Source organism: Dermacentor variabilis, chromosome 1, assembly GCF_050947875.1.
Source record: "Dermacentor variabilis isolate Ectoservices chromosome 1, ASM5094787v1, whole genome shotgun sequence".
NCBI classification, from domain to species: Eukaryota; Metazoa; Arthropoda; class Arachnida; order Ixodida; family Ixodidae; genus Dermacentor; species Dermacentor variabilis.
The window spans coordinates 50,950,649-50,977,685 of NC_134568.1; the positions used below are offsets into that span (position 1 = coordinate 50,950,649).

Here is a 27,037-nt window from a genome sequence, read left to right on the forward strand (position 1 = left end):
ATGACACATCCACTTCCTGGCGACCGAAACTGAAAATGGTTCGTAGAAGCAAGTATTATAGTAATCTATGAAGAGCACTCTGGTATTAGCCAGTACTATGCAAAGGCCTTCGTTAAATGCAAAAAGATGACAAGTCTAAAATGTGATGTCTGTACTCCTTTAGCCTTTAAGGTAGAGACATACAAATATGCAAAATAAAAGTATTTTTCATCTGAATGTGCAAACTACACTGAGAATAAGCTTAATCAACAAAAAGAAAAAAATATTTTGTGGAAGCCTTTTTAGTAATAGGGAGGCAACACCAGGCAGAACACTGGTAGTGAGCATCACCCCAAGACACCTATGGTTTCATTTGGAACATGTGCAGACAGCTCTAGTCATATGCGAACTACAGGTGTACATTGCCTTTGCTTTATATTACATGTGTGAGACCACTGCAGCCAGAGATCTTGCATTGGTCTCGCTCCTCTGACTGTGCTTTAAAAAAAAGCAAGTCGCATGCCAAACTTCTTCCTTGTCCTGTGTTCCAACAAATGACACTTGCTGCTTGTCATTCAACGTTGGCCGAAGAAATTTAGCCAGAAACTCTGCAAGAAACAAATTTTTTTCTGTTCTGTTGCCTAAAACATTCGTCGATAAAGGGCGATTACAGGGTGATTTTGTCCTTGTAGGTGCAACATCGAAAAATATGACTTGATCACTTTTTCTTTTCAAGCTGCTGCTTTTTCTTTTTCTTTTTTTCTTTCTCTGTGGCAATATTCTGTCAGTTCACACAGAACAGATGGCCTTCCAATTGTGAATTACCCCCCTGCCGTCAGGCTATTTTTCAGCAGTGGGAGCAACGAAGTGCAGGCCTGGTTGACAGCCATAGTGGACGGAGGGGTCCCTCTGCTGACGCTCTGTCACCTGCTGTGCATAATGTGAGGGGTCACCTTTACCACTACTGTGGAAGTTCACTTGGAGAGAATATTGCTTTGAATTAACATGGAATGCAAAGTTGTGAAACATGCTGCTTCATGCTGCAGGTGATTTGCTGTACAGGTTGGCTTTGGTACTAGCCAACAGAGGAGGGAATCCTGGAGGGCAGTGTGCTGCTCACAAATGAGTTATTGAAATTTGGAACCATTGGCATTATAGCACACACCTCCTGATCGAGTGAAATGTGCAACCTTGCACCTGATGCACTACCGTAAAGCAAACATTGTTCATACTCTTTCTAGGCAGAAAGATGTAATAGTTGAGAGAGAGCCAAGAAACCACAAAAGAGAATGAAGGTGTTGTATGTTTATCTTTAAAACTCTGCCTTCAAGGCATAAAAAAAAGAAATCTGATATTGACATCACCATAATGGTGACTGATGGTCACATGCTTCAGGAAGCATTTTCTATACATTGAATGCAATAGATTTTAGTTGGGGGTGATCATACTATGTTGTAGATGGCCAATCAGCAGCAGCAGCTATAAGTTGCCAAGTTGCCATGATTATGAGGTTACAGTAGACTCCCTTTAAGATGAGCTCGAAGGGACCACGAAAATTGGATTCTCTTATCAGAAGTTCGTCTTATCAGAAGAAGAATTGGCAACATGACCAGGTGCATCCAAATCTTACTTCAAAGTGGTAAATAAAGTAGACTTACAACGGGGGCGGGGGGGGGGGGGGAAATGACATAAAAAGCATTAAATGACATAAAAAGCATTTATTTAGCTGAGCTTAATAGAAAACTGTCTTCAAGTGGTGCTCTTGCTTGGTTTCATCCAGTCTGTGGTGGACGTTTGTCGCTTCTGTGCAAATCGGTGAGCAGCCACAAGCGACGTCATCTCACCTACTGACCTTAAAAATCCTTCTTTGCCTTCATGCTGCTGGAAAAAGTTCACTAGGGAGTTAAGCAGGCATCTGCTGCCTCACAGGTCAGCGGTGCAGACTCCGAGCTAGCAAAAGTAGAAAGGAGTGTGTGGCAAAGCAACGCCACCTTGAGGAAAGTCTAGGTGACGTTGAGCAAGGTGGGGAAGGAGAAACATGGCGAAGCATCGTTGAGGAGGAAGTAGGCGAAGGTGCGCTGGGTTGGCCTCCCCTAGCAGTTGCTACAGGTCGTGCTTGCAATGCGGACGTGCCAGCTTCGTCTTGTGATAACATCGTCCTCGCGCACTGTACGCTGTGTGTGCGAGTGAAAGTGTGCTACAGTGAGCCGACAATGGCAGCTCAATCTTGCATGAGCAAGGGAGGAAAGGGAGGAGTAAGTGCGCCATCTTACGTCGCTCGCAAGGCCCTGAGGGAAAGGAAAGAGGGAGAGGGCGTATTTCGGCCACGCTTGGTCAGGTGGGCTTCATCTTGAAAATGACCTGCTTTGGGGGTACAGTCTAGGTGGGCCGATGGCTCGTGGCTTTGCATGCACTGTGTTCTCTCTACTCAGTTTGCAATGAAGTGATAGACAGCACGAAGGTCACTAGGCTCGCTGCTGCTGCTGCGATTCCTCTCGCCAGTGGCTTGACAGCAAGCGTCCACGGCCATCGAGTTTGATGTGTTCATGTTTGCCTGTGCGCACTGACACTATGCTTGTCAAATTAGCTGGTAAGCAAACGTTTACAAGGGGGCATTCTACTCTGGCTGCAGCTTCTGCATATGACGCAGCCGCACAAGCCCTGTCTTGAATATGATCTGCGATGCAGACAGTGTAGACAGTGTCTAGGTGCACCGAGGGTCGATAGCTTCGTGTGCACTGCAGCACCCATACGCTTGCACATCACCTGCGTTCAGGAAGTTAAACATCACTGTAACATTTTTGTTTCCTCCTCTTGTTTTCACCTCTGTCCACGGGCAGTGTGCGGCTCAGGCACCCTTGCCTCCAGGATCGGTAGCGGTGGTGGTCACTAAAAGTGTTTGTCCTAACCAAAGAGTACGTCGGGTGCAGCGTCCTAAGCGGATTTTTTTTTTTTTTTTTTTTTGTATTGAGTCTATGGAAAACCAAACAAACGTTCCCATGTTGTTCGTTATAGGCAAGAATTTGGGTAAATGAGGCCTGCAGGAATATTGAAATGTTGGGTTTTTAAAATAAGTATAGGTTGGAGTTTTCCTTCTCCTTAATTCAGTTGTACCCTACCGGGCAGACATCTGTCAAATGTTTACCTTTGAGTGTGTGCAAAACATCATTTATTTACTTCTGTCGCTGCTACATTTACATCACTACCCGATTCAAAAGGTAATGTAAAATGCAGAAACAGCATGGATGGCAACTTATAAAGATAGGATTACAGTCGGGGTGTCAAACCAAAAAAAAATATGCTGGTTCAGGTTCAATGCGCTCCAGTGTTGTTCTGCTTCAGTTCCAGTTCTGAGAAATAAAAAGTTATAATGATTCTCAAACCGGTTCGGTGCAGCAGTTCATTTTATCCTGCCCCATGGTGATGGGCTGTACAGTACTATCAACTTGTCCACATGGCGCGAACGCAAGTTTCATCTAGAGGAGGCAGAAATTTACAAATTTATTACGCAGATACGTGTACGTATTGAAGACAAAGTTAATTAGTTAGAATCCTTGCTTCGGCGTAAGGTCTGCATAGCTTCCACACTCATTACTTTGACAGCAGCAGAATCAGTTAATTTTCGTTTTGCTTCGGGTCTTTACTGCAGGACTGATGGTTAGCTAACTGTGGAATATGATCTGTGGTGTCAAAGGCAGTGCAAATTGACATTCTGTTGCATAAATTACAGTAGTTATACAGAAGGGGAAAAAGTTTACACGGATAATGGTAAATCAACTCTCATTAGGGTCCCGACATTCCTCTCTTTGTTTTGTATCTCCTACCCAGTTCTGATGCACACGCTTCTGTGATAGGGCCGCCGTTTTTGGGTAAAAAAAATTCTATAAACATACGACAGATAGCAGAAAAATGCCAGTGATGGCTTTGCGCTACATTGAAAATATTTGAGCAGAGAATTGCTATGGTAGAGGCACACTAAGTCAAGGGGCAACCCATCCCCTTCTGCAGATGTGCGCTCCACATGTTGCAACTATGCACACAAAGGGGTGTGTTCTGCAGCCCGCTAACAAAAACTCGCACTGAGCAAACCCAGAGAGATTCGAAAATCTGCTTTGAGAAATGTACAACAAATGATGGAACTACCACAGAGCTCGCAAACTTCATGTTACCACAAATTTGACAGGAGAGAGTGGAGAATGTATGAGTACATCAGTGACATGGTGGGACAGAAATGCAGAAACATAACAATACGTCAGGGACACTGAAAGGTTCATCTTTATTAGTACTTGCCACCACTTAAATTCTTTATTCAGGTCTACCTGGCATGTTATCAAGCAAAAAATTCAACAAGGAGGCACTTATTTTTTGTACTCCTTTTTTTAAAGTGAGGATTGATGGTTTGGCCTGTGCCCCCGTACATGCCACACAGGCCAATATCACTTAGCTCAGGTGTTCAGGGCTTTGCTCTAGCTATCCAAGTGTGTAGCTTGAGGGGTAGTTCAGCAACAACTACAATGCAATTTTGCACCTTGTAAAAAGGTGTAAAAAGCCTAGTTTCAGATAGTGTAGATATGGAGCAACCTCCATGCAAAACTTTACATTTGAAGTAAGATCGGGCATGTCGGGAAAAGCTCAGAGTACTTGCTGCTGTAAGCAAAAAGAAAACTGCCATGATTCCTGCTCAGTCACTGTTGTAGCTGGGACAGAAAAAGAAGAAAAAGAAACTATCTTTATGCCCTGCACAACCTGTAGGGTTTTTATTTTTTAATTTAGAAAGGCACAATATTTTTATCCAGTGGTTGGCACTTTCCTGAAGCTTATGTTGTTACTCACTGTGGTGGCTTAGTCGTTATGACCATGTGCTGCTGAGAACCCAGCCATGGCAGCTGCATTCCAGTGGGGGTGTAATGCAAGAATGCTTATGCGCCGTGGCATGCCATAGGTCCACACTAAACAACCCATTTGATCAAAATTAATCCTGTTTGTAGTGTTGTGGTGTTTAGGCATAAACAGTATGCAACTCAAATCTACTTCAATCTTGGGTCTGTTTCGATTCAGCCATGGCTTACTGCCCTTCTATCCCCAGCCTACAGAGCAGTTGAACACAGTACCCATGATTCTTCTATGCAGAAGCACACCTTTCACTACAATTGCACCTTACCGTTGTACAAAAAACTTTTGCATCTGGTGGCAAAGTGGTACAGAAAAGGTGCACAGCAACTTGCAGATGACATTTACCGGTGCAATGTTTGATGACCTGAAAGGCATTTCTAGAGGCCATATGAAAGGTTCCTAAATAATCAGTAATACAACATGGCCGAAATTGCTCCTGGCACTCTGAAACAATTGTAGGGGCTAAATACACCCTGACTTATTTTGCAGCACATGTCAGGTTTGTTCAGGGCACAGCACTGTGGGAATCACGCTGAAAACACAGACTGGAAGCTTGTGGTGCACCACGAAAGCAACTGCATGCACAAGGCCACCATGCAATTAGGCCAAGCAGGCAGCATAGCCTGTATTTCAGTGCTCCATTGAATAATGTAAGCAACATGCTGCACCAGCATTCCTTGACTGTGTGTGTTGCACCAGCACTGCCAGACCCTTCTGGTATCCCGGTTCTGTGAACCACGCACGAATTGAATAGACCTCTGCAGCAGCAGAAGGGCCATTAAAGATGAGGGAGTGTTTGTGCATGGTACGACTTGCTAAACATAAATACTCCCTTCTCATGCCAGATGCATGCTACCACTACCTTGCGTGCGAAGTATGTGCCGTATCTCAAAAGTCAGCATTTGCCTTTTCGTGTCACATAATTTTACACCTCCACCAGAATGAGGGCACATAAGTGCACTATACAAGTTTTATGTGTTTATGTATTTCTCCTTTTCAGTTTAACACCTACTTATTGACAATGCCTGCATATGTACTGTGGCAGTCTTTCCATGCCTTTGCATAGCTCTCAATGTTTCATTGTACAGCAACTTACCTGCAGCATGTTGCAGCTGCTTCCTGTAGTTGGGCTCACTTTTAAATCACTATTTAAATGCCTTTGTTCATTCACAGTTTTTACTCCCGCATTTTCTTGTTTCATGTTGAATATTTCTGGTTGTGAAGACACAGTAGGTATACATATATATATATAATCACAATATCTCACTGCTTATGCTATCAACTCGCAAGATGCACCCTGTTCATATCATTGCAGATACCCGGTCAGAGTAACCACAAGGTTGATGAAAAACCATGGCATCACCAGCCCTTCCCGTAAGCATATGGCTTTTTTCTTTTTTTAAGAAAACAGGTTCATGTAAATCACTGTGTGCTAAGAGAATTGCACATTGTACATTGTTTGTGTGTACATCTATGTGTGCACAATTAGGGTCAGCATGCTATCCTATGGTGTGGGCTGCCACTAGAGCATTGAGAAGTGGACACAGTTGTCAAGGGTGTCCTAAAGAACTGTCTGCATACAGCACTAACACCATGTGATGGCCTGAGGCCCTTATCAGCTTGGAGCTTAAAGGGGTCCTGACCCAACCCTCGAGCTTGGTGAAAAAACTTAGCCCACATATAGCATATGCTGCTGTGAACATCTCAGCCAAGTTTTGCAGTCATGTGGGGCACATGGAGCTCTTACGCGAAGTGCAAAGTCACTTTTCTCTCAAACACTCTCTTTTTAACAGAAGCCTGCTCTGCACTCTTTCCTGGACACTTCATTTCATAATATAGCAAATTCCCATATGCAGCTGCTATTGGCCAATAGCTGACAGCAATCAAGAAGGGTGTTTGGATCAGTGCACTTCTTCCTACTGTTACAGTGTATATTTATTGACATAGTTTAATTAACAGGCTGAAATAAGCAGAATATGGCTTTTAAATTTCAATAATAGGTGCATACTTGCGGAAGAAGCTATCGTTTGTTCACGCTCAGCCACAGCCGCCCGCGTAGGAATTAAATTTTGGCCAACCTGCTTATCGGTGTCGTGGCCATTGGGTCTCGCTAATTTCGACTAGTTTTGAACTCTGAACAAGCCTCTAACCATGCGAAACTCAGGTCAGACTACATGTACGCTTGCCAGCGTGCACTCACTCCTGGCTGCTCCTGGTTAGATGCCTTGGCAGACTTTGCTTCGTATTGAGCTATCAGTAGCACTTCAAAATAAGCAAATTGCATGTGCCTACTATCCGCCAGTCAAGCTGCCACAGGACAAGGCCGGTCTGCACCACGTAGCACAGCCAGACTGGAGCATATGAGCGCGAGCAAGTGCTCAAGCCCTGTCATGCACAAAGCAAACACTGCGCATGCGTAGTACAGTTGCATGTAGCTGCAGTCTGCTACATAGCGTAGGTACTGCGGCAAGCTGCACGGGATGCCATGACAAGTGCACTACTAACCGCACTGCGACTCTCTAAGGACAACTGCATTTGGCCTACGTTTGGTGCATCGTAGGCACGAAAATCGAAAGCAGTGCCATCTACGTGTAGATCCAAAATCAAATTTGAACTCCATGCCACCGTAGCTTTCAGTAGGCGGAGCGTTGCAGGCACGCTCTGCCGTAGCCTTTGCAGCGCAAGGCATTGAAGAAGGTGCGAAAACGCGTCGAAGGGAGTGGGATTGCCAACAACTCCGCTTCTGCTGAACACATTGAAGTACTTTTTGCAGTAAAGTATTTCTTAAATAGCCTACCATAACTTCAGAGGCATTTTATCACTTCAAGAAAAAGTGGTTCAGAGCCCCCTGTGCATACCATTTGGTCCATATGATAGAGGGCATTATCACAGAAGTGTCTGGAGTGCATACCACTCATACCGACTCATACCATGTGATAAGGCACAAAGGGCATTATGACTTTGGCGCTGAAAAACTATGTGTATACCACTCATTCCACATGATAAAGGAACAAAGGGAATTATCACTTGGATATGGAATCTGTGTGATCACCCATTCCAAGTGTTATACATCTGTTATGTATCGAGAACTAGTAATGCTTGATGTGGGGCCCCCGACATATCCTGGTGATTATTCCAAGCTTGACACTGAAAAGGACAGTTTAGTGCCAGAAAAAAAAAACGAACGAAATGATTGTCTTAACTCTCTGATTCGACTCTAATTCGACTCCGGTTAATTTGAACACAGCCGAAGGTCCGGCCTATGCCGGGTAATTCGAATTTTACCAGATGGCATGCGCATGCATGGCCCCCCTATAGTGACCCCAACAATGACCCATTTAGTGGCAGCATCTGTCTCGGCAGAGCTTAGGGGACAATTACTGCATTGAACACACGTCCATCTCCCATTGAAAACATCGATTTTTTACCTGCCCTAGGAAAATATTCCAGCTATAAAGGTAGCCCACAATGTCTGGTTAAGCTAGTTACTCGATTCTAATGTGCGCCTTTTCTTTTTGAAGAAAATTGGGCCGAGTCAAATGCAAGAACCAAAACCTCCTTTGCGGTATATAGCATGCTTTAGCGTTTAACACGGCTGTACCGCGGTGAAGCTGACTTTAGAGTGCTGTCTGCCTTACTCATTTTTTCGCTAAAGAATCTAGTCTGCATTAAGTTTCAACTTTATTTAGGATCTCTAATATCATTTGTAGGTTAGTTTTCTACTTTGTACACATAGAAAACAGGCACATATTAGAGGAGGGGGGGGGGGCATGTTACAATCGGATAAATATAACCAAATGCATTGTCAGTGTGCTTTGCCATTTTTTCTGCATCTTGTTTAAATTGACCTGCCGGATAATTCAACCAATTCCGATGGTCCCGTCGGGGTCTGATTAATGTAAGTTGACTGTATATTTAATATTCTAGCTCTTTCTAAATCATTCCTTCCAATGTGTAGAAACAGTTGGCGATGCATTGAATGCATCCCACAGGCCTTGACTGCCTGCCATGCAGCAGCTTTGGCAGAGGCTGACAGCTGCAGTCCCCAGTTCCCAGTTAGCTCGTCTCTGTGCCGTCATTAGTCTGGCATGAGAACCTCTTGATTGAACTCTGCTCTTCTCCTTGAGATCAGTTGTGTGTGCTTGTTGCCATCATTAATAGCTCTTTCATCCAACAGAACACTGAACACCTGTCAGCACTCTTCTTTCCTTTATCATGCTTCACTGCATTGTCTTTAATTCACTTTCCCCTCTTACCCCAGTAAGAGCTTGAATTCCGACATGTCTTTCATATTTCATGACTGTGCTACATTCACCTTGCCAGTTTTTATACCTTAGATGCTGTGTTTGACAAATATAGTTTGGATTTAGGGCTGAGTGAGTTAAGACAGCTATTATAATGGGTGGTCCTCACAACTCTTCATAAAGAGTCTGGAAGATCGCCAATGCTTTATTTAGCTGGGCATATTTGGATGTAGGCAAAAGCATCTCGCATCATTGCCAAATCGGCAGCCACATCAGAGGTCTTTTGGCTAAGCCTTGCTGAGATTATGGTCTTCATTGAAGGAATCTATATGCCAAAGACTATGAAACTTTCTTTCAGGAGAACCCAGGGTTCTCCCCACAGTGGGCAGCGGGGAAAATTCCACCCTCTGCTCCGGTTTACTGCCCACCACTTCATTTGACTGTCAACCCCTTTGAGGGGGTCTGTTAACGGTTGGTTTAGTCAAAATTTTCTGTCTTTATTTGTTTTCCTGCAGTCCTCAGGTATTTGTTGCATGGGGAAATCTTAGAAAGAAATGTGAAGTAGAGTTAGCGAAAATTTCACTTCTTTTGGTTTGCTATCAACAAAAATGTTAGAAAATCAGGCTTCGGGAGGTGCCGTTGCACTGCTGTGCGGCTTTATGTTGACGCAACACTGACATCTTGATACTGCTGAAAAAGATCAGAGCTTCAGATAGCTTCACCGCCATATTTCACTGTGAAAAAATTAAAACAAAAGTGAGTGAAAATACTTAAAACTAGCATCACGATTCATTACTGCTGCCATGTGTGCACAGGAAACACCTCTATTGGCTGGCACAAATTGGAATTCCTGGCATACGTTTCATGTACAGTTACACAGGTGAAAGTTGTGTCTATTTATGTGCCTGTTAGTCTATTTTCTCATGCAAGTTATGTCTGCCTTTTTGAGTAATCCAACTCAAGGACTAGAGCTGTGCTATCTGCCACAAATGATTTTTAGACATTCTGTACAGATTAGAGAACATCCGGCATGGAAAATTCAGTACTTTTTGCAGTTGTCCAATTTTTTTGCAACTTGCTTATTACTGTAAAGGACCCTAAAATACACTCAGTCAAAAATGTTTTTATACTCCTAATTTGTGGTTCACCACATTTTGCTGCAAACATTTGTAGTAAAAATTCAAAAATACCTAAACTGCAGGCATTTTTGTAGAAATGCTCTGAGCATTTCTACAAAACCGGGGGAGGGGGTTGCAGAAGCCTGTGCCCTCCCTCCCCCCTCTAATAGTGTCATTACCAGAGTTCTGTCACCCACATCATTTGAGTTGAGGTTTCTTTTGAGCTGCCTCTATGTTTTCACTTAAGATTTTTTTGTGGCTAAAAGCTTACTGCATCATTGTTGGCGCGACATGTGTGGCTTTTAATTCGTACTTTCACTTTATTTCTGCAAAGCCTCACAATAGGAGGACAAGTGCACTAAAAGCTCCAGCGGCCGCTACCTCATCTATATTTTCTCACCTCAACATTTTTTTTATTAATTTCCACTGTGAAACACCATGTAGAGACACAATATATTTAAATACATACACAGGACAACGTTTATTAAATTTTTTTAAAAAGAAGGAGGTAGCCAACTAACAATTACTTCTTATGGTATGGATAGTCTATGCCTAGAGAATGAGTTGTCATTCTTTCCTTGTCCTCGTCTTGTGTGGGTTCCCCTTCCTACTAGAGAATGAATATGCTACGGTTTGTTCACTTTGCTTCAGATGGCTTAGCAACCTTTTCTGGCCCTGAAAGACACCTGCAGACTTCAGTGACCCCTTCGGCAGAGTGTGAATGATATGTGCCTCCGTGTTGCTTCTCTTTCCAGTAAGCAATGCTAACGACTGATTAAAAAAAAGGGAAACAACTATTCTAATAATTTACAACATTTATGAGGGATGGAAACATCACTACTTGCATGCAGAGGTCATAAATACATATAATTCACTCAGCAACCAAAATGACGGCAAGCTGGATTCGCTCAAAATCAGAATCAATAGCAGTCAAGCACAGCAGCGCTTATACTCGGACTCACAGTAAAAGAAGGGAAAAAAAGAAGAGAGGCTGCAATTTTGTCCGAAAGGTGAAGCAGTATTAGTGATGACGAAGTACAAGACAATTACACGAAGGAAGATTAGACGACCTAGAGACACCACATTCTTGGTGGTGCGAGAAGGCTCAGGCCGTGAAATTGAACTGTCTCTTACTATGATGTCTTGTAAATGCTCATATAAGGCCGTCAATTTAGTGGACCATTCTTCGAGGTCACACGAAGTGTCTTCAAGTGCAGCTGTTATTAAAGGTAATATATATGTTATATAAAATTCGGAGAGCAGTGCCCTGAATCTTTTCCAACATTTAATATCCCCTTGGTGGGACCCTTGAGGTACCAGCAAATAAATAGACATCCTGATGCCAAGCACCTCATGTCTGCCCTGTTATTTGCAGGCGTACGAGCAGCAGCGGCAGCCGTGTGAGCTTTCATCTGCCCCCTACAGCCAATGGGCAGCCCCTGAATGGGCCTGCTGCTCCTCTCACCTTTGACCCAGGGGTTGCTCCAATGCCACCACCACAGCCACAACCACACTTCAGCTTGGTAGGTTGACACATTGCTAAACCGAAAGTAATGATTTTATGCCTTGGTGTTACTATATGGTCAAACCATGTTAATTTTACCCTCATTAATTCTGAAAATTGGATAATTTGGACCTGTCTTCTGGTCCTGGTTGCTGTATACATTACTTAATGGAATCAAACTCTTGTTAATCTGGACTTACTTGACCACATACTGGTAATTTGGACAACTCTTGGAGCTCAGCGAGCACCGCAAATGTGCAATGCAAAAGTGTAAAAACAGTGCTAGCATCCAAACAAAACAAAATGGCAGAGTCCACATCATCATAGTCATCAGCAGAAATCATACGTGAACAACTGGAATGCCGGAATGCTTCGTGCCTACTTGTGCCTTTATGGCCCTAATTCTTGCTTTTACCGCCACAGATAACACTACGCCAGCTGCATGCCTTCTTACCTGCGTAGTCACAATCTGTGATCGCGCCAGTAATGACCACAGTCACATCCACAGCAGTTGTGGCAAGCAGTAGTTGTGTTTTGACTCGGTGCGCGGGTCCGCCACGTGCCTTCAAAACTGCATAGTCGCCATCCGTGATCATGTCGATAGCAATTGCAGCTTCGTCTACAGTTGCTGCAGCAAACGGTAACATCATTTTGACTCACTGCAATGGCTGCGTGCTTAATGTCACCGACACGGCAGAAGCTGTTAAAGATGAAGAGCGCCAGCTTCATCGCAATGGATGAACAATCTGTTGGCAACCAGCTCACTAGCGAAAAAATTATTGGGACAAGCAGGCAGTGGTGTGGACTCTGAAACGATGTGCACTCCGCCGCTTCGGTTTAGTTCGGCACTACCAGCGCTATTGCTTTTTTTCCTTCGCACAATTGCAGCCCTTTCCGCATGCCGCGCTGGTGGATCGTCGGAATTAACCGATGTGTGGCCAAATACGTCACAATTATGAGAGCTTGATTCTATTAAATAATGCATATGGGCCTTCCAGGACCAGAGAATGAGCCCAAATTACCTGAATTAACGAGGTTTTACTGTAATTGCACTGTTTGAAATTCATCTCTAGCATTGAAGTGGAGTTTCACATCATTTGAGCTGTGCTACACCCCCTCGGCCCTATTCAGTGCTTTACCAACTAACCTAACTGTCGGGTCTGCTGGAAAATGTCGCTGCTTAGTGTTGTACAGTGCAGTCCACTTATAACGATACGACATATAATGATATATCGGTTATAATGATGGGTCGACATGAGAGTGTCATTTTATGCATTAGGTCTATGGGAAAAAAAAACATTTATAACGATAGGTTATTCACCGCATATCGGATATAACGATCAAATTTTGCCGTCCGGATGGCTTTTTCCATGCAAAATAATCGTAACATTTGCGTTGCTTAGTTCCCTGAAACGAACGATGTCGAGACGAGGCGATGTTTACCTCTGTAAGTTCGTATCTGCCGCCATTACCACGCTGCGCGTCCCGCCCTGCCCGCGCACCGGAAAGTACTTGAGTAGGCGCAGCGCGCCACAAGATGGCGCTAGCTGCTTCATGCGCGTCGGCCAGTCGCTCCAGAAGAGAGAGAAAGTAAAAAAGAAGCGACAAGCAAAGCGGCGCGGTGGCGCCCATCTCGCACTCAGTCTCTCTCTCGCAATAGCAGGCTGACGTCACAAAGCAGCATGCAACCAACGGCACAACCCAGTTCGAAGATGGCGCCGACAAAGCGCAAAGCTGTGTCGCTTGACACGAAGATGGATATTTTACAGGACTCTCGACGCGGCTTCAAGGTGAATGCCCTTGTGAAGAAGTATGAGCTCGCCCAGTCAACGATATCAACCATCTTGAAAACCGGGAGCACCGCGATTGTGAAGGCAGGAGCTATCAGCGGCCATGCTGATCAGCGGAAAAGGGTTAGAGACCCTTTGTACGCCGATGTTGAAGAGGCACTTTACCAGTGGTTCATCACAACCCGTGCGCATAATGTGCCTATTAGTGGGCCAATACTTGCCACCAAAGCGAAAAACTTCGCTTTTCTTCTGGGACACCCAAATTTTGAGCCTAGGGCAGGCTGGATTCAGCGCTTTAAAGAGCGGCACGGAATCGTTTTCAAAAACGTGGTAGGGGAAGCGGCATCTTTGGACACAGTGGCAAAGCATCAGTGGCTGCAGACAAAGCTGCCCGGCGTGCTGGAGCACTACGCGGAGAATGACATATATAATTGCGACGAAACTGCTCTGTTTTTTCAGATGTTGCCGTCGAAGAGTCAGTCACGCTCTTAAAGAAGATCGATGCCCCGCGGGAAGCACTCGAAACTTAGGGTGACCGTGTTGCTGTGCGTTAGCATGGATGGGAGCCATCGTCTCACGCCTTCCATGATCGGGCGATCAAAGAAGCCAACATGCTTTAAGAATCGGCACGTCCCGGTCCGCTATCGCAGCAGTAAGAAGGCGTGGATGACCTGCGACCTGTTCGAAGAATGGCTGCTCGAGTTCGACAGTATAATTGAAGGCCAAGGAAGAAAAGTAGTGTTGCTGCTTGACAACTGTAGCGCAAACAGCGTTAACCCAAAGCTAACATCTGTCGAATTGATGTTTCTGCCTCCGAATACTACAGCAGGCTTTCAGCCGTTGGACGCCGGCGTGATCGCCAACTTTAAAGTCCTGTATCGGCGGCGCATGCTGGAGTGGCTAATTTTAGCCATTGACCGCGCAGCTCCTGGCACGTCGGGTCATGCAGACGGGCCCCCTGACCTGAAGATCAGCCTTTTGAAAGCCATGCGCTTCATTTATGGTGCATGGTATGAAGTAAAGCAGTCAACCATATACAACTGCTTCAAAAAGGCGGGCTTTGTGCATCAGGACGAACTTCCCCAACCCACTGAGACCAACACGGTGGAAGCCGCTGACATAACCGAGCTCTGGGAGCTCGTTCCTACTGGTGACACAGGTGGTGCGTCGATGGAGGAGTTTTTGACTGCAGACAATGCTGCCTCATTCTGCGATGAGGTCATCGACAAGGCGATCGCCGAAGATGTGCTGTCTCGACAGATGGCAAAGTTGTGCAATGGTGGCGACGGCAGCGACGGCAGCAGCGACAGTGACAACGAGATTGACAGTGGCTCCTTGACCTCGACCACGATGTCCACGCAAAGTGCACTGTCGTCGATCGACTCCTTAATTGATTTTATGCATGCTAAAGGATTGCCGCCAGTGTTCGCGCAGCAGCTGGAATCCATGCACACCACGGTTGTGAAGCTGCCGCAAAAGCAAGTGCAGATTTCAGACTAAATCGGCGCGGCTAACCCTTGACATGGTCATTGGCGCTAGAAATAAGGTTTGTTTTTCACAGCCTACATTCTACATCATCTATTCTTTAGAGCAAGTAGCGAATTCGAGTTCGGAGCTGCAAAGGTATGTTCCGAGTTTTTTTTTTTATTATTATTCAATTTTTTTTAATAACCAGTCCAGATATAGCAATCATCGGTTATAACGATCATGTTTTTCGTCTTTCTCGATATCGTTATAAGTTAACTGCACTGTAGTCATATGTAGGCTGTCGTCAATTTTATTTTTGTGTCATTGAATCTCACATAATCATTTAATTTAGTATAAGCATTTGGTTAAACGGACACGAAAGGCAAATACTAAGTCAATGTGGACTGTTAAAATACAATTCCTGAAACCTCGCAGTGCTTGTTTAGTGCCAAGAAAAGACTTGGGTAGTTTGCGAGAAAAATTGCATCTGAAGGGTCTGCATCCCTTTAACGCAATTCAAATCGCCCACCCCCAACCCAAACAAGGAGTGGTGACGTTGCATACGCCATCACCCCTTTTACTGCCATCGGTGAGTAAAAAGGTGGCCGAGAAACGGCTACAGTTTTTTACACAAAACGCAAATGCACAGCCATCGAGAAACCGAGCCAAGACAGAGCGTTGGATTCGCTGCTGCAGCTTCTCTTAGTGAAGTGACGTGGACCGCTCGGGGGTCCTGCGACATCACATGGACCTCACATGGACATCACATTCTCTTCTACCTAAAGTTTGTGCGAGTTATGTGAGCCAGCAAAGCCAGCCCAACACTACACGATAACGAAACTACTACTGCAACGTGAAAGTGCGGGTGGTGCAATGGGGAGAAAATGAAACCTTTGCTGTGCGCACTAATGTCAAGGGTAATGTCAACGAGTTCTTTTTTCTAAATATCAAATAGAACCGGACAAGTAGCATTTTCTTTCAGCTTATAATGCAATGCAATTATCTTTATTACAAGTGGTTGAGCAGTAGTTTACCTCAATTTCTCTATTACGAAAGCTCTGTTCGCAATAATATTGACGCCTTAAACGCTGTCGAGTGCTAATCTATCACTTTGGTTTGACTTAATATTTACCGTATTTACTTGCATAATGATCGCACTCGCGTAATGATCGCATCCCTGAATTTTGTTGTCAAAATTCAGTTTTTTTTTTCCCCCGTGTAATGATCGCACCCTGAACTTGCCGCAGCGATAGGTCATGTGCCAAGTCTAGCTAATGATGATCGCGCTTACCATCTGTTGAATGTTGTCGAATGCTACGTGAACGACTCTTCAAGACATACCAAACGGTCTGCACGCACCAAACATTCTTAAGCAGATGCCCCATTTTATTCCTTTCATCACTTTCCACACTTCCATGAAAAAAAAAAAAAGAAAGAAAGCTACAACCAAACTTGCCGTGGCTTTATTATTTGTAGGCTTTATAATGGTTGCACTCAACAACAACAAAAAAGGGGCCTTTCGATTCTTCTCGTCTGCACTTGTGAGCACGCAACAAAACGCGAGCGGCAACGACAGTAGCCACGTTTACACTGATACATTAGAAGTGTACCCTATTCATACGCTGACGTTTGTAATACAGCTAAAAAAATTACAGCTAAGATATTCACCCACCGTATTAGGATAGTAGTGAAGATAAGTGCCGCAGTTTCCACAGCATACCCGCCATGTGTGTCTGTCACTGGCAGCTAAGCATGCCCATCTCTATTTCTGTCCCCTCAAAGTGGACATGGCTACGTTATTGCCGCAGAGTTGCCAATATTAACAATATTATTCATTACTGATACGGAAGAAACTGTTTCAATGCGCGTAATGTACTCACGAAAAGGAAAAAAATCGCAGTCGGCGCGTTCAGCTTGCTCTGCCGGCCGCAATTTTTGTTTTGGTGTCCCGCACTGTTACAGCGGCAGCCACCTGTTTGTTGACCTGTTGTCATCCTGCGGGATGAAAAAGAAATTCTTTTCGCAGGAAATTCAACCCGTGTAATGATCGCACCCCTGAATTTGCGGCAATTTTTTTTACAAAGAAGTGCAATCGTTATGCGAGTAGATACGGTACCTTTAGTGTCCCTTTAAAGATTTTGTAGCTCAGCTCAATGCATGCATATCTGGATAGAGGGATACAGGAGGGAGAGAAGGAGTTGTTGAAATTTTCTGAAAAGCCATCAGAGTTCCTTGAAGCCAGAAATATTGCAACACTTGTGCTCCGTGCAGGGTGTCTACCAACCGGGAAAACTGGGAATTCTCAGAGATTTTGAGTGCCCTGGAAAAACTCCGAGAAAGCTCAAGTAATTTGTGCTTATATCAGGGAAAATTAGCTGTAATTTTATTGAAAGAAAATGAAAGTCGCGGTAATGCCGGCTCGAGTAACAGACAGGAATCGTAATGAATCCTCTTTGACGCCCTGTCATCGGCTGGAGGAGTTGCCATTGTACAGGCAATGACCGACTTTCCGGATGCCCGATAATTCGGACGTCTTCGCGGCGCCACCACGTACCCCATACAGTCAATGTATCAGAACGTCTGAAATTTCGGACGCAAGAACCCTTCGCCGTCCGATTTTCCAGACTTTCTGCCGTGGTCGCAGGTCCGAAATGGCATTAATCAAAGCCACCACCGCCGCCGTTTTGATTACCTCAAGGCCTTGAACCAGCGCTCTCGCACGCAGATCCACTAGTAGCCGTAGCCACTACTGCAGCAACGCGAGGCTTAGCAGCTTCGATGTTTGCTGTTAAACTTCTTGTCATTGGGTGCCGTGTTTTTCATTGAAAGAATTCCCCACTGTCAGCAATGGCACCGACAATAGCACCGACTTGGTGAATCTTACGCAAAATTATTGCGGTGAAGCATAACAAGCACGAGAAGGGGCAATTGCCATGAGACACAGTATGTGTTCCATAATTATACACACATGCACCAGGTATCTCCTGTCACAGTACGGGCACCGATATGCATAATACGTGTACCGACAGGCCTTCAGAGCTTCTTCAAATGTGCCTGTGGCGGTTTGAGCCCTTAACCCTTTCAGGGTCGATTTCTTTCGCCGTATGCGACCGCCCAGGGTCGATTTCTTTTATTGGCGATTCCAATTCTACTGAGGGACCTATTTCTGAAAAAATTTTCCTTAATTTTTCTAGGGTGACCATAAAGTGAGAAAAAAATATTTCGCGTTGGTGTATATGTACTGTTTATTCATGAATAATAACAATAAAAAAAGAGGAAATACACTTATAAGAATTAAAATTTTGATACATTGTTATACACATAGTTCAAGGCTTAGAAAATGCACACACGAGAATATTTTGGAAGTCTAAAATGTTCCTATTCTTACGCTAATATTTATGTCCATAGCGTAATCAAACTGCGTAGGCGAGTGCACTCAAGAAAACTGTGTGGTTGTGTGCATGTCAAAAAAGCAAAATGTGTGACAAACTTCCGCTAATCTTCATCTTATCACCAACCAGAGGCTATTGGTTGTCGCGAGTCTCCAAAAAAAGAAAAGGAAAGGAAACGCATGCACAGCGGCATCCTTCCTATGTGAACCCCTGTGAGCTCTAAACGAGCGAGAAACAGGCAGTCGCCCTTTGAGCAATTAGTAACGAGATAGCCATCAGTGTTGTGAGCCTAAGAAGCCGAAACCGCCCGCGGAACAAAACCCAAACCACCGCCCGGCCGCGCAAGCACCAATGCGTGAGCGGTAGTATATAGACGCGCCGGAGCAAACTAGCTCTAAAACAAACCATGCAACGAAAACCAAAAGAAGGAAGCACGAGAAAGAAATTCCCTGTATTCCCACTTAGTGGCAGCACATGGCAGAAAAGAAAAATGTAGAAAATTGGCGCGCATTTTAAACATACAGACGGTGCCATAAATATATGGCATCGACCATTTTGGACTTGTTTGCGGCACTGTATATTTATGTCATTGACCCTGAAAGGGTTAAGGGCAGTAAAAGACATGAATTCACTTTTTCCAACTGGCCGATGCTTTGAACATTTTCGCGGCCCCTAGGGAGTTCGAAAAATTAGACGTTGACTGTACAACTGACCAAGAAGATGCTTCCAATGGTCCGTGGGGCGAACACGCAGCGGAAGGACGACGAGAGCAGAAAGGACCTACGCATTGAGGAATGAATTTGAAAGGAAGCATGCTGCCACTGTTTTGAAGGTGCCTGAGCTCAAAGAACAGCGTTGGCTGACACCAAGATTCAGGTGTGCCTCATCCACACCAAAATAAACTCTTTAAAACAGTGAAACACAACACAGAGGCTTCATGCATGGGCTGAGAGTATGTCAGGACAGTTGAGGTTGACTTGCAAGCTGTTGAGAGAGAATCTCAATTGTGACAAAGTTCGAGCCTCATACCACTGAGCTTGCTATCAGTTGATAGAAATAGCTCATATTCGAAAATATTTGCTTCTGTATGCGTCTCCTTTTTATTCGTATTTGAGAATGTCTGACTCGATTTGCAATTTTTTTTCGAAGACATTTTATTTGCTGTGCATTTTACTACTCCTGCCTTCTATTCTCTTTTGAATAAAGTAAACACTACTCCTTAGTATTCAAACTGGATTAAGTCGTTTCTTCTTTTTTTTAATTTTCCACATGTTTACTAGAGAGTGACAGCATCGGGTGGCATGGTTTCAGCCCGTCTTGGCATAAAGCATAGTTCTGTGATACTCAGGGAATTTTACATAGGCACTCGGGAAAAACCTGGAAAACTCTGGGAATTTGGAAATGTCAACTTGGTAGACACCCTGCCGTAGGTGGAAAATGTGTAATCATCGCTGATATGTTTCATCTTCCCTGTTCTCCCCATCAGGCTGATGGTGGTGTCGGGCAGCAGGCAGCAGCTGCCCAGCAAGCCTCGTCATTTGCTGGTGGAGGGCCTGCCCTGGCTGGACCAACCATGGGACCTTCGTACCTGTGGAACTACTTTGTGCCCACCCCGGTGGGCCCCATGGCTGCTCCTACGGCAGGGCCCCAGCCGCCTCCGCTGCTGTATCTGGGCAGCCAGCCCATGGTGACCCCACAGCTGGAGAACCTGCTGCGCCAGCAACAACAGCATCAGCAACAGCATCAGCAGCAACAGCAGCAACAGCAACAGCAGCAGCAGCAACAGCAACAACAACAACAGCAGCCACAGCCCATGGAGCCCAGCAAGGTGGCCAACAGTCCTGCTGACCTTTTCCAGGGGAGTCCATCACCAGCAATGGCACCCCCATCACAGCCACCCTGGATGCCACAGCAGCTGATGGAAGTGAGCAGCTCATAAAACTGCATGCGTGGCACATGCTACATTCATATACTGTACCGTAGAACCTCTTTGATATGTTCCCGTTACCTACGTTTTCTCAGCGCCAACATTCACAATCGAGGACACATAAAATTACCCAGTAGAGTTACGCGCATCTTTTACCGATTCATATGTTCCCAGAAAACACGGTTTTTCGACACCAACGTTCAGTACGTAGCCAAAGTGCGATCGTATGATATGTTTTCCGGCCGCTAGATCCCATGTAAAAAAAAAAAAAAAAATGTGCGAGGCGTGCGCGATCGAGAGCGGTATATAGCTGCCCGCCGCGGCAGCTTCACTGCAGTACTTGCCCACCCATCTCGCATGGAAATGCAGGTGCGCACTCGGTTTCTAATTTCGATGCCAGCAAATCTTCTGCAGGGACGTTGCACGCGGCATCCACAGCATCACCGCCAATCCTATTGCGATAAGCATCTTTGCCTATCTGTCTCGCAGCACGTGGTGCCATCGGAAGCGCAGCGCACTCAACAGGCGATAACTGAAACGTGGTGCCGTTCCATGCTGCGGACTGCGATCTTATACATTTTCCGGCCGCTGGATCCTATCTGAACAAGAAAATGCGTGAGGCACGCGCGATCAAGAATGGTATATAGCCGCCCTTCTCACATGAAAATGACGACGTACACAGTGTCTTATTCCGGTACCAGCAAAAATACGCCCAGGTCCTCGCATACCGCATTCACAGCTATCGCCGCCAATCCTATGGCAATTAGCATCTTCACCTATCTTTTGCAGCGCGTGGTGCATAGTGCCATTGGTAGTGTACTGCACGCTTTTAGTAGGCCATACAGTTGAACCCCACTATATCGAACCCGTTTACATAGAATTACTCTGTATATCGAACAATTTCTGAACACGGTATACAGTTGAACCCACTTATAACAATATTCAAGGACCACGAAAATTCCATTGTTATAACCGGGTTGCATGAGAAAATCAAAATGGGGGTATGGCAGAGCAGATATAAAAAAACTATATAGGCAGGGAGGCCACTGCCCTCCCCACCACCTTCCTCAGCCCGGCTGCTGATTTAACTGCTTCCTGTGCGCTTCGATCCCATGTAACTAGCTGCGGCTGTCGGCGTTAAAGAATGGCACTGCTATAACAACAGCAAAGAGGTGTCACGGGTGGCAAGCGATATGCAAGCACCGCCGAGGCATCACTTTGATGGCCCCAAAAGGGACCTTTTAAAAATTACGAGAAAGATGCCGCGGCAGCCTGCCAGCTTGAGAAATCCAAAAGAAACGCTGAGGAGAGATCGCCACAAGCATCTCACCATGTACTTCTCACTGGCTTGCACGAAAAAAGCCTATGTCTGTCAGCCATGCATGCTTTACGCGAAGCTTGCCGACATCCTTCTCCAAGGCATCCAAGCGCTCCACGTAGTGCAGCGGAAGCTTCACAGCATGCTTCATGTGCTTCACAGCATATTCAGTCTAATTTTGCTGCAGGCACTGAGACCCATTGCATGCGTACGCACTTATAATGGTGCTTTATTTTAACTGCAAGTTTATATTGACACCTTTTTGCTACGTATACATATTTGAAGCATGGGTTATACAACATGACGTCTTCAATTTTGCTGTCGTTGTCAAGTGCATCGTCTGCTAGCAAGCATGCGCCCATTGCGTGGACGCTGGTGAACACCCAGTTTTTCTCACAGAAATTCTGTGCAGTAAAATTTTTTATGGTATTACTTGCTGTGGTGTGCCCACGACTCTTGTAGGCCAGTACCAGTTGTAGTTTTAGCCAGGGAAACTGCTATATTTAACTGTTTTTCTAAAAGTAACATATAATTTTTGCCACAAAAGCCGCCTATCTACAACATGAAGCTACGGAAGACAATTTTATTGATATCTTGTCATTTTACGCACTCTTCTTGTTGGTGGAATACCGATCAGGGATAATGATCAAAGAAAACAATGTTATAGTGAAATCAACCACGTTTATTGACTGCGTGGCACAAAAAGATACAGATAACCAATGCACTTCTAGGTAAATGTAAGGATACGTAGACATGTATATCAAAGACATACATGTAAGAGAAAAATTATCAAGTATTCTAAATGCAGTGATTGAAAAAGTGGAAACTCCCGATTGGAATAAGTGTTTTTCTTTTAAAAGCTGCAGCAGCCCAGGTGAGCCAATCGACTTTCCAAGAAAAGGAATCAAGGCAATTATTGGATGTTAATATGAACAACAGTGTTAGGGAAAATATATTGCATATGTACTCGGACTGCATTAGGGAGACCGGGAAGTCTTTACCAATGTAATCGCCATGCCTTGCCTGGCGATCTCCTTCAACGTTCCAGCGGGCGAAATGAAGTAGAAACATATAGCTTAATCGAATAGTATTTGCTATTCAGATCGTATTTGACTGCAGAATTCACTTTTAAAAATTATCGAATGGCCGTTTCCATTCTAATGTAATGCAGAACAGCACTTTTGAAGTCTCAAAGGTGAGGGGCCGATTCAAGTGAGGACTCTTTTCTCGAATCATTGTGCTGCTGGAAAGTCATGGTTGTTGTACAGAGGCGCAACAGTTCCTGAGAGAATTAAGGCATGGTGGCCAATCGGTTCTGAACAAGTTCACAACTGTCATTTAATATAAACTCCCCATTTTGGGGCAGCCTGTAAATCTGCTAACTTGATTCAGGCAAGGAAAACATTTTTTTGACAGTATCACCATGTCTGCAACCGATTAAAGCTAAGTACCGAATGTGGTACCACACATACCTTCTTCAACGAACACATCAGATCTACAAATATCTCTACATGTATGTGAGGCATGCGGTTCCGTTAATTGCTTCATTATTGTTCTTATTGTAGTGCACCGGATAACTGAAAGCAGCCATTTATAATACAGAAGCTGCTTAGTTGAGCGGACATACAGTTGGGAGCAGCATTAAATTTAGGTATGAAATACAAGACTCTTTCTCAGAAATCGGACTCGAGAATTTTTTTCATTTACACCCTGAAAAAAGCCGAAGGACGCAGCTACCTCCTTTTTTTTTGTATATTTTTCTAATTAAACAAATTCTGGCGTTTTACGTCTGGTGATATGATTATGAAGCACCCTGTTCAGTTCTCATCACCTGGGGTTCTTTAACGTGCACCTAAACATAAGTAAACAAGTGTTTTTCCGTATTGTTCTCATCGAATTCTGCGACCTGATTTGGACCCGTGAGCTCAAGTTTAGCAGCACTATGTGGCCACCAACTAGGCTACTGCTCTGCCTTTTTTTTTTCCTGTTGTTGTTAAGCATGGACTGGGGGGGGGGCAAACAGTTTCGCCTGAAAGGCGAAGCAGCGAGAATGCAATAGCAAATTAGGTAACATAAGCGCAGCAGCAGCAGCAAGCAAATTGACCTTCGTGCCCTCTCTCACTACAATGCGAACTAAATGTCCAAAGCACAGCGCATACGAAGCTACCTGAAATTCTGCATAATCGGTGTTCTGTAATAACGAGTGCTGAAAGCATACGAGAGCCTTACTCTCTGCACATAATAGAGCAGTCAGATTGAAAACTGCCGGCAATGGGCACACTTCGTCCACATCGCAGATCGTTTTGAAGATGAAGCCCGCGTGGGCGCGCACTTTGTTCATATCGCAGATCGCTTTCAAAATACTGCACCTGTGCAAACATGCACTTTGTCTACATCGCAGATTTCTTTCAAGATATGGCAGCTGCGTTGTAAGCAGCAGCAGCAGCCGAAGTAGAACCCCTGCCCCTCTCTCTCTCGACTTCCCCCCCCCCCCCTCGTGCTTCGCGCGCTAAAGAAGACGTTGCGTTTCCGCCTCACCTTCCTCCCTCACGCGCACGATATTCAGCCGGGATCATCGGCTGACCCTCGCAAGTGTCAGTTGCCAGTCCGTGTCGACATGGCAAAAGTATGTTTTATAACCCGATTTTTTAAAAAATTGCCACTAATTTCATCCTCTGTAGCTGATAGTCCGTTGTAGCACGATCCGTTAAAACCGAACTTTGTTGCATTACTAAAATAGGTAGAGCAAACTAAGGCTGAAATATGGTCCGTTATATCCAAAAGTCTGTTGTGCACAGGTCCTTTGTAACGAGCGTAGACTGTATACAGTATTTAAGTTAACAAAGTAATTGTCTGGTCCATCGACTTCGTTAAGTAGATTTAACTGTAAAACACTTGCTTAATAGCCAACACATAAATACACAAAAACTAGTTCTAAACTTCTAGTTCTAAAAAGAAACAGTGTAGTACTGTGCATACAAAATTCCAGAGAAAAACTGGCATCGGAGCTGACCATGAGCCATGTTAATAGCCACAAAAAGCCTTTGCCTTGTAAGTGACAATGAAGCCATCCAAGGCCCTTTCAGTGCTCTGGCGCTCCTTACGTTGACTGTTTATATTCATTCTGAACACTTTGTTTTCTGGCCCCAGCACAACACCTGGTAGTTTCTTGTGGCCAATGGTTGTTCTCCTTCCAAAGACAATTGCAAAAGTAATTGAAGAGTTCATTAAATAACTTGTGTGTGGGTGAATTAGCATGTGATTCCAAAAAGTTACTCTGCAGTCACATACACGCTCGCTTTCAATGACCATTGAAACCAAAGGCCATTGAAGTGTGCAGGCTTAATTGGTTCCTTTGTGCGAGCTCATGGAAGGGAGGGAGCCAACAGGGCTCATTGATTTCAGCGATCTGTGGTTTTGGTCATCATTGAAAGCATTCATGTGACTGCGGTATTAGCCTCTGTTCTGCACGATGGGCTCTGCCAGACAACTTGGCAACCAATTGGGTTTGCTGGCTGTCTGTTTTAGTGATGGGTCCTCACTGTATAGTGAGAGCACATGATGTTTTGCTGGTGCAGGTCAATGGCTGCCAGGTGGTGCCCCCAAGTGGTACAGCGCAGACGTCAGGGCCTGACTTACCAACAAACACTTACTCACTGTTCAATTCCCCTTGGCCCTCTGGTCTGCACCACATGGCCAAAGAAGGTTTGGAGCAAATGCCCCCACTTTTTTTTCCATTTCAGTATGGTAGTCCCATGCCAATGGCTCTTTTCCCACCCTTCCAATGACCTTCCTAACTTTTGTTTCTTTCTTCTTGTGTGTGGTTGTTCCTGTTATACAAATATATTATGGTTGGTTTCCTAGCTGAGTGTGCTTCTTCTTGTTGTAAGGCCTAGTTACATGCATGTTACAAATAAATTGCAAGAGCTAAGTGCAGCTCTTGCTTCCCTGTCTATGGGTGTTTTATGTTTTCTATGCTGCCTAGCACTGAGAAAGAAAAAGAAAGGCTTTCAGTTTGTTTGAAAAATGTGTTTGATTATGGAGAACTCATTAATCGTGAAAGAGTGGTTTCTTTTAAGGACACTGAAGGCAAATATTAAGTCAATGTGGACTGTTAAAATACCATTCCAGAAACCTTGCAACACTTCTTTCATGCCAAGAAAAGACTTAGTTTAAGAGGATATTGCATCTGAAGGGTCCGCATACCTCTAATCTAATTCAAATAGCCTGCTCCTGAGTGGAAAGTGGTGACATTGCCTATGCCATCACCGTACGTTACTGCCGTCGGTAACGTCAATGAATTTTTTTTCTAAGAATGAAATGGAACTGGACAAGTAGCATTTTCTTCCATCTGATAATGCGATGCAATTATCTTTGTATTACGACTGGTTGAGTACTAGTGACAAAACTATAACTAAGAGTACCTACGTCATTGGGCTAGTACTTGAATGTCCCGGGTGGGTCTCGAATCGTGTCCTGCATTTACCTCAATTTCTCAATCACTAAAGCTTTGTTTGCAATAATAGTGATGCTTTAGACATCCTCGAGCCTTTATCTATTGCATTAGCTTGACTAAATATTTGCCTTTAGTGACCCTTTCTTTAAGTAATGTGAGATGCATAAAGTACTTAGAGCAGTGTCAATGTATTTCTTCATCAGTGTCAATTGCTACATTTGTATGCATTTTGACTTGTGCTAGACTCCCATGGCAAATTGGAAACACTAGGCCAGCTCTGCGACCAAGCATGTGAACCTGCAGTGATGTGTGCAACTTTTCTGGGCGGGACATCAGCCTTTATTATAGTCTTGGAGCAAGTGCTGGCCTGGAGCATAAAGGAGTGGTGCAGGTGGAAAGACTGAATCTTTCTGAAAAATGTCCCTTTTTTTGCTTTTTACCTGAAAAGTTGAGCCAAGACACTCTATTATAGAAAGATATCAGGGCAGAATTTTAACAGAAACACTTGCCTGACATAGATAGTGATTTAAGAAACCATGATATTGGTTGTGTCCAAGCATCTGCCATTTGATATGTGACGATGGCTTCCATCTAGTGATGCAAAGCTATCGATAGTACCATTGAGAGGGTACTACCAATAGTACAATCGATAGTACCATCAAGTGCACTATCAATAATGTAAAATCGCGCGACATATCACGTATAAACTCTGCAAGATAAAGTTTCCTGTTCCCAACTGCGTGAAATGAGTGTTTGTGAGGGTTAGTTATCGCATAATTTTTTGTAATATCACTAGCCAAGAAGCGAAAAAGTATCACTAGCACTGTCAATAGCAAAGTATTGTAATACTACCGATAGTCACTTCTTTAATAGTTTTGCATCACTACTACTATTCTACCTCCACACAAACAGACACGCTTCCTCTCTCTCTCTCTCTCTCTCTCTCTCT

The 27,037-nt window shown here is 44.4% G+C and overlaps 1 protein-coding gene across 4 annotated transcripts in view; it reads left to right on the top strand.

Annotated features, from left to right (window-relative positions):
• Positions 1-27,037, top strand: part of LOC142577811 (nonsense-mediated mRNA decay factor SMG7-like) — a 118,832-nt gene that overhangs the window by 70,869 nt on the left and 20,926 nt on the right. For 3 of the 4 annotated variants that reach the window (XM_075687258.1, XM_075687266.1, XM_075687273.1), the window contains exons 17-21: positions 819-920; positions 6,188-6,246; positions 11,610-11,757; positions 19,874-20,311; positions 25,211-25,337. In XM_075687258.1, the coding sequence (XP_075543373.1) occupies positions 819-920; positions 6,188-6,246; positions 11,610-11,757; positions 19,874-20,311; positions 25,211-25,337 (874 nt within the window). The remainder of the gene's footprint in view (positions 1-818; positions 921-6,187; positions 6,247-11,609; positions 11,758-19,873; positions 20,312-25,210; positions 25,338-27,037) is intronic. The other variant, XM_075687276.1, reaches the window with a different exon arrangement.